Source organism: Piliocolobus tephrosceles, chromosome 3 (genome assembly GCF_002776525.5).
Source record: "Piliocolobus tephrosceles isolate RC106 chromosome 3, ASM277652v3, whole genome shotgun sequence".
Classification (NCBI taxonomy): domain Eukaryota; kingdom Metazoa; phylum Chordata; class Mammalia; order Primates; family Cercopithecidae; genus Piliocolobus; species Piliocolobus tephrosceles.
In genome coordinates, this window is record NC_045436.1 from 144,263,908 (window position 1) to 144,272,729 (window position 8,822).

The following is an 8,822-nucleotide window of genomic DNA, read 5'->3' on the forward strand; positions in this document are numbered from 1 at the left end:
TGTAGATATTTCTATTGCAGAATTTCTAACTATGAGTTCATGCAAACTAAACGTCTAGTAATGCTCAAATTGTAAAATTTACTTTTTTGTGAGTTTAAGAGTACCTTTTTTGTATATTAAACCTTCCTTTAAGAAACAAATCTGTTTCAACTTGTCAAACATGAGTATATCAGAAATATTGTAATTCTGCTATAATGACACAAAACCTCAATTTAAAGCACAGTGTTGTTTTATATTGTAGTAGTTTTAATGTTAAAATTCTTTTTGTTAAAACCAACATGGATCACTGACCAATTATCTTGACCAACAGTACTTTTCAAAATAAAAAGGAAAAACTCAAAACAGACACACAGATATTTAAAAGACAATCATGATTTTTAAAAAAAATCATGGATCATGGTATAAACAGAGCACAGAAAAGGAAAATAAGAAATGAAAAAAAACTGTTGAAATTCAAATAAGTTTTATACTTCAGTTAGTAGTATTGTTCTGGGGCTAATATCTTACTTTAGACAAACGTTCTACAGTTATGTAAAATGTTAACATGAGAGGAGCTGATTACAAGGGTATGCAAAAGAACTCTTCTTGGCCAGGCGCGGTGGCTCACACTTGTAATCCCAGCACTTTGGGAGGCCAAGGCAGGCAGATCACGAGGTCAGGAAATCGAGACCATCCTGGCCAACATGGTGAAACCCCATCTCTACTAAAAATACAAAAATTTTGTATTTTTACAATACAGCTGGGACTACAGGCATGGTGGCGTGCACCTGTAGTCCCAGCTACTCAGGAGGCTGAGGCAGGAGAAGCACTTGAACCCGCGAGGCAGAGGCTGCAGTGAGCCAGGATCACGCCACCGTACTCCAGCCTTGGTGACAGAGAGAGACTCCGTCTCAAAAAACAAAAACAAAACAAAAAACCTCTCTTGTACATTTCTGACTCTTCTATAAATCTAAAAGATTTTTTTAAATTATAGGAAAAGCCTTCAGCTGCCAAAATTTCTTGACATAATTCAAGACTTCATTTTTAAAAACATAATTAGAAATCAATGTTATGTTTACTTAACATTATAGTCATTTTATTGCTCTAGAAAATTTAGTTTCTAAAACCATTAGATTACTTATATAGTGACAATAAGACTCGCCACATACACACAAAATCAACTGTATATTATGAGGCTGCTTCTCCAACTTTGTGGACAAATATTACAAAAATACAAAAATAGCTGATTACAGTTAAGCTATCAAGTATAATTTTTCATGTATTTATCCTAAGAATACCCCCTTTTTATAGATTAGGAAGATGAACAAAAATAAAACTAATGTTACTGATAAATTACTAATGAATGTATTTGAGAAATTCAGATTACATGCAGACAAAAACTGGTCACAAAAAACATTACACTACTCTGTACTAAAACTGTACAATGTTTTAAACATTTCCAATCATGCAACGGTAACGAAGATCAGCATGAATTTTATAAAAGAGTTGATGGGATTTAACACATTTTACAACCCAAATCAAAGTTGCATAATACATCCAATTCCCCTAAATTTATCTATGCATTAAGAGACTGAAATGCACACTATTCCCCCACAACTCCTCCCCCTACTCCATTCCCAATCAATTACCTTACCTATAAAACCTTCCATTTAACCTTTTAAGTCAGATTTGATGGGTAAACATGTAATCTACAGTATACTCTCCATTATTATTTCAGAAGAGACACACATATAGTCAGATGCTAAATCTTCGTTACATTCCTTTCAAAAGGCATCTAAACTGTTTCAATTGTCAATGAAAATTCAAGCCTAAGAAACCAAGAAAACTGGCAGTCAAGATTCTGAACTAGGTAGTTCTACAAACTATAATACGAATAATCTGTATGTCCACATTAGTAAAAGAAGGATTTCCTATTTGAGAACTGTTTCTCAATGGTTCTCTGAAGGGAAAGCTGTGTCACTACTGCTTTCTGCTTTCAATGGCAAGGTGACCCCAAATATTTATCCAGTTGGCTAAGAGGCTTACAGTTGAGCCTTTTAAAAAATACTCAAGGCCACAGAAGTACTTATGGAAATAAAATTTTAGAAGGTCGTAGTTTAAGATACACAGAATTCTTCTTATAATGGTACATTCAAAACACATCTGTCCTAACAAAGCAGCATAAAACCAATTAAAAAACAATTTGAAATTAAATACACTGAGAAGTGTTAAAATCATTAACCAAAATTACTGAATGGTAGAATACTGTCTCAAAATGTACCGAATTCACATATGTTTATCACCATAATAAACTCATGCCAGATATAAACTCAGGTTACCAATTTGGTTGAAACAAATTTTAGAGCTATTTTTACAAGAGAAATAAATGTACTTCATGATATAGGCACAACAGCATCTTTTTTAAAAAATTGGTACATGTATCACTAGATACAGACTTTTTAACCATTAGCAACACAGCGCAGTAAAATTTTCTCAAAACTTTTTAAGCTTGATTTAACATGCCAAGAAAATGATTTTTCCACTGAGATGCATTTATGTAAATTATGTAAATTGGATTGAGGTCAGTGTAACACCTGGAATTTACAACCCCTAGCAGAAGTACCAGCTGCTAATAATGCTTATACTATATCTGTAGCTTAACTAGATATTAAACTACGGAACTGTTGGTGCCAATCTGCTTATAAAGGCAATGCTCTGGAGACAAAGTCTTCTCACAAACAGTGGGCAAGCAGGTTTCATTATTATGTGTTCAACAACAATCCTCAGTTCATTAAATAAGGTCCTGCAAGATAAAATAGTTTTCTTTGAGAAACACAAGGAAAAAGCAATACACAGGCTTACCTCATTTTATTGCACTCCACAGATATTTCATTTTTTACAAATTGAAGGTTTGTTGCAACACCGCATACAGCAAGACTATCAGCGCCACCTTCCAACAGCATGTGCTCACTTCATGTCTCTGCGTCACACTTTGCCAATTCTCCCACTATTTCAAATGTTTTCATTATTACTGTATCTATTATGGTGATCTGTGATCATGCTTTTTGGTGTTACTATTATAACTGTTTTGGGGCACCACAAACTGCACAAATATAAGACAAAGCACTTAATCAAGGCCATTCCTGGTTGGTCTCTTTCCCTCTCCTTAGACCCACCTATTCCCTGAGACACAATATTGAAATTAAGCCAATTAATAACTCTACAATGGTCTGCAAGTGCTCAGGTGAAAGGAGGGCTCCCATGTCTGTCACTTTGGATGAAAACTAGAAATGATTAAGCTTAGTGAAAAAAGCATGGCTAAAGCCAAGACAGGCCAAAAGCTAGACGTCTTGTGCCAAATAGCCAAGCTGTGAATGCAAAGGAAAAGTTCCTGAAGGAAATCAAAAGTGCTATTTCTGTGAACGGATGAATGATAAGAAAGCAAAACAGCCTTATTGCTGATAGTAATGCTATTGCACACTTAACAGACTACAGTAGAGTGCAAACATAACTTTTGTATGCACTGGAAAACCAAAAAATTCATCTGACAGCTTTATTGTGATATTCACTTTATTGTGGTGTTCTGGAACCACTCCCACGATATTTCTGAAGTATGCCTCTAATGCTAAACAAATGCCGATGAAGGAATATATCATAGCCATTAGAATGTGAAGTAAAAGAATAACTAGAATTCACCGTAGAGAAAACACAAAATACAATGAAATTCTCAAACTCTACATCTACATCTTTTATGGGTGGAAACACCCATTTAACAAAGGTATTTAATAAATGGCTATCTCTAAAACCTCAGATTCTATTTTAAAAATTATATATTTTGTCTTAGAGTCACATTTTCACATTTAACTTATGCAATTTCAACTAGTTTTTTAAAAGAGAACAAGAAAAAATATATAACATGGGCACTGTATATACTTATTCACCTACTATTTCCCTAAATGTACATATTTCCCCTCAGAGATTTCCTCTTCTGTAAAATAATTCTGAGTTGTGGTGAAGTTTAAATATGACACGGAAGATGTTCAGTAAATGTAACTTCCCAGTTGGAAATTACACTGAACTATGACTCTTTTATGCCTTCAGACTAAAGCCCAAGTCCTCAGCGTAACACCCAATACCCTCCACAATCTAGTCTCCATCTAATTTTCTGTCCCATCTCCTGCCACTCCCTGCCCTCGCTCCTATCATGGACTTATGTTACATGCTTGTGCCCAAAACCATGTGGGCTTTGCCTATGCCTTAACTGTGCTCACTGCCTACAAAGTATTATTACATACTGTACACATCACATATACTATACAGGCTAGTATACATAAAATCATGTATACTGTACTGACATTTATAAGTGATATGAAGGATCATCAAAGGTAATTTTAATCATTCACAATTTTCACCTTATGTGCTGATTCATCCTGTATAAAGATGCAACTCCTATTCTACCCTTCTGTGTCCTGTTTTGCTTTTATGGTTAGAAAAAAAGCAACAAATTACTTTTCTAAACAAGTATTCAATATGCTTGTACAGAAAGACAGAAATAATAATATTTGGAGTAATGCATAATTTTCCAAAACCTGACCTTCCTGTATCTCCTGTCTTCATGAGCGCACCATTACAACTCTTAGGCTTCCAGGCCAGAAACCCGCGGGTCTTTAACTTACTCTTTTCTCTCAAGCCTTAATATCCTACCTCCTAATACCTTTCATATTTGTCCCCTTTTCCTTTTACCACTGGATTAGTTCAGGCTCTAGACTACTCTAACAGTCTCCAAATTGGTATTTTTCTTCTCTTGGTGAGCTTGCAATCCATTTTCTGGAATATTTCTAAATCAGATTTCATCATGGGGGTTCCCAATCTCTCCATGTTACAATCTTCAAAGGCTCTCCTTATCTCAAAATAAAATCCAAACCCTTTCATGATGTAGTCCTTTCTAACATCTACCTTTCTGGACAGAGATATTTATCAATCCTCTATATACTTCCTGAGCTCAAGTATGCTAAGCACTTTTCAGGCACCCATGTGTCAGAACTCAGATTCATTCTTTAAAGATTTGGCTTATGTCCCCACCTCCTCAGTGAATTCTCATTTGTCTCTGTCTGTTCTCTACACTTTCAGAGCACCTTCGTCATCACACTGACTTACATAGCTGTCTAATTTACTCAGCAGTGAGTACCTCTGAAAGAAGATATTTTAATTCCACATAAGTTCATCAACATACAATCCCTGTTTTAACCAATCAGTCAAATGAATAAAGCTAGAAGATATGAGGACTAATGAAGTCAATTGCTTTCACTAAAGTCACGTAGCTAGTTCTTTTATTACTGGCTGCATCACTGGCACAGACCAAGTCAGAAAGTTCCTTAACAGCGTGGACAACAGAACTCTGAGCAATGATAAAATTGTTGCTTATGTGTGCTGACAGACCAAGTTACAGAGTTCCTTAACAGCACTGACAACAGAACTTTGAGCAATGATAAAACTTTTGCATATCTGTGCTGACCCACAGTTTCTACCAGCAACATATGGCTTTTGAGTACCCACGTGAACTGTGCTCAAGGGAACTGAGTTTTAAGTTTTATGAATTTTATTTAAATGGTTAAATGTGGTTGCTGTGCTGTATTGGACAGCACAGCTATAGACAATCTGTACTAGATATCCAAAAAGAACTGAAACCACCAACTTGAGAATAAATATCATAGTGAAAATGGTACAAACTGTGAATACAGATGGTCTCAAAACCTTTAATTTAAAAAACTGTAGAATTGAAAATATAGTTTTATAGCCTATTTATCAATATTTACAAGTTGAAATATTTTCCATTAACTTCCCAATGGTTTTGATTAAAATGGGTCCTTGTAAGAGAGCTTTGAAGATGTTTACTAGCACATATTTGTGTTATCTTGATTCACCGCTATTCCTTCCTTTTCAGTCCTCTGAAAACTAAATTCTAGATGTACTAACATGATTTAAGGGTATGTGGAGAAAATGGGAATGGAGAAGGAGGCACAAAGAAGCACAGAAAAACAAATGTGCTGATTAAAATAACAGATGTCAGGGCAAAAAACTATAACATAATGTCTGAAATGAATATAGGGACCAGAAAGAAAAAAGGCTAAAACTCATGAAATCAAGTAAAAATGAATGTTAATTTGCTACCAGAGACTCATTAAGAACGAATGTCTAAAGTAAGTTCTATTTTAGAAAGTATTATAAAAAAGACATTGTCTAGTAGAGCACAAAAACACTCTGAACGGTCAATCAGATCATAGAATAACGAAAATAAACTAGTAAGAATGTAACAGTCTAAGTACTTTTAAAATATTACTTCACTTCACCCCCAGAAGGAGTTATTTCCTCTACTAATGAAGAAATCCAAATTTAAATAACTTGTCTAGTCACACAACTAGTTAACGATGGGTCAGCATTCAAATTCAAGTTCTTTTTACTGTACTTATGAAAATATGTACAGATTGCTGTAATGCACTCATTGGATTTCTGGCTGAATTATACTCCATTATTTTAAACTTGAAAATAGACTATGTTAATATTAGTATCTGAGTATCATTTTTAAAGCTATTAAAAACATCTATTCATTTTAGTTTTACTCCAATGCTTGAGATCAGAATGTATAATTTAGTGTATATTAATTTAAGCCTCCATTCCTGAAAACTACAGTAATTCCCCAAAATTTCTCTGCTTCCCCATTTTTCTGCTTCAAACTCTTCTGGCACAAGGCTATCAGAAGAACATCTGACCATGTCAAAACCATCATTCCCATTCACCTAAAAGATAAATTCCAAACTTCTTACTCTAAAACTCAAGAAGTTTTATAATATGGCTCCAATATACCTTTCTAATCTTAGCTCCAGCAATTCACCACTCAGAATCTCCATTAGAGTCAAAACAGCTCTATATAAAGTTCCTCAAATATGGCCTGTGCTTCTCATCTCTCTTGCTCCTACTATTTCCCCACCTAAAATGGTTTTCCCTATTTTCACTATTCAAAAGTTTTATTCCTCCAACAATCTCAATTTTGTGAAACCTTCCTGGGCTCATCTATCTTCTGGCCCAATGATATCTCCCTTCTGTGGACTGCAGTACTGATATAATAAAGCAAACGTATGGCATTCATTACCTATTGGATAGTGAATACTGTATCCTAATCATTGTTTATGTAATTGACATGTGTTTTGTTTCTTCAACTAGGAAAGTTGAGAATGGAACCTATGTCTCACACATTTTAAAATTTGCTAAGTTTTAGCAGTGCTGTAGAGGTGGCGTAGATAACTGCAGTCTCAGTTTCCAAAAAGAAATACAACCACTTCCTCACCAACCCCAGTACATTCTAAGGCCTACAACTTAAAATTACCAAAACACTGCTTGCTTCTAAATTCTAACACATTAACTAAGTAACTCTTAAGAATTACAAATACTATATATTCATAATACTCTCAACAAATCATGCATAAAATAATCATCAGCTTACCGACAATATGGATTTCTTCGAGACGAATATCGAAGAGTAAGAAATCTATAGTATATAAAAGGTTGGAGCAAACTTCCTTGACCACTGAAATAAAAAAATACAAGGGTGATAAATATACATTATTAATTCATGTGTATGCTCTCAAAACTTAAAGGCAATTCAACTGGAGAATATGTGTATCTTCATTCATCAAATGGTCATAGTGAAATCTATCATGTCTAAATCCAAGTTATCCTTGGATATAAAAGAATGTATGTGATTGGTAAAGAGTAAAATGTTAAATTTTTATAGATGTATTCTTGTATGTACTACTTTTGAAATTTTTTAAAATACTAAATAAATCAGAAAATGTTACATAATTACTAATTGATGAAATCAAGTTGTAAATCTTCATAAAATATGCAAATGAAAAGTGACTTATTTTATATATATTAAAAAAAACAAACACTCCCCCGCCAACCACAAAAAATACACTGGCTCATTAGTAAACCTACATAGCCTATACTAATTATTGTTCTTGGTTAAAAAACACAATTACAATACTCCAAGAATTATATATATGTTCATGAAATACCAAGTCTGGAATTCTTCTCTAAGAAAACCTATCTGAATTAAGACATTCACTGAAATAACTACAAACAAAATGTGGCAACAACCTAATGTGAAGCAGAATTAAACAACTTACATTACGGTTATTTAATAGATTTAACATGCAACTACCTAGAATCTTGGTTATGAAAATTACATAGCAACTTTGAAAAAAGCAGAATATAAAACTACACATATAATTACAACTATTTTTTTTTAATTGGAAGAAATATATCAAGAAGCCAAATGTGTTTTATTAGGTTAATTTTTTAGCCTTTTCTTCTAAATTGTATTACTTTCATAACAAAAATAATTTACATGATTACAAACTTACCACTAAACAAATGCAACATCCATTTTCCCCAATAATTTGACAAATTTTTATCTTTTTAAAGTGTAAATGTAAGAGACACAACACAGAAAACAGAAATAGAAAATATTCACTTAAAAAACAAGTTTCCCATCATACAAATTAGCCCTTTCCTCAAACTTATAACACAGTCTCAAATATGTCCTTTCAGAAATGTATATATACAAGTGTATATAATGACCAACACTAAGATAGTGCTCATTTTATAATTCACTAAATCTGTTTAACAACTCTAGGACAGAGATGGTTTATCATTCCCAAAAAACTGAGACAGAAACATATCTATGTCCTTACATACATATGCCCTACAAATATAAATGGAGAACACCCTACACAACTACATTTAACTTATTATATCTTGGTGATTATCCCATATCACAATAC

General features: G+C 33.5%; 1 protein-coding gene across 1 annotated transcript in view; it reads right to left on the reverse strand.

The window, feature by feature from the left end:
- Positions 1-228: 228 nt before the first annotated feature.
- Positions 229-8,822, reverse strand: part of TMEM33 (transmembrane protein 33) — a 21,946-nt gene continuing 13,352 nt past the window's right edge. The window contains exons 6-7 of the mRNA XM_023224611.1: positions 7,481-7,564; positions 229-2,782 (exon numbers count right to left, since the gene is read on the reverse strand). Of these exons, the coding sequence (XP_023080379.1) occupies positions 2,653-2,782; positions 7,481-7,564 (214 nt within the window). The 3' untranslated portion in view covers positions 229-2,652. The remainder of the gene's footprint in view (positions 2,783-7,480; positions 7,565-8,822) is intronic.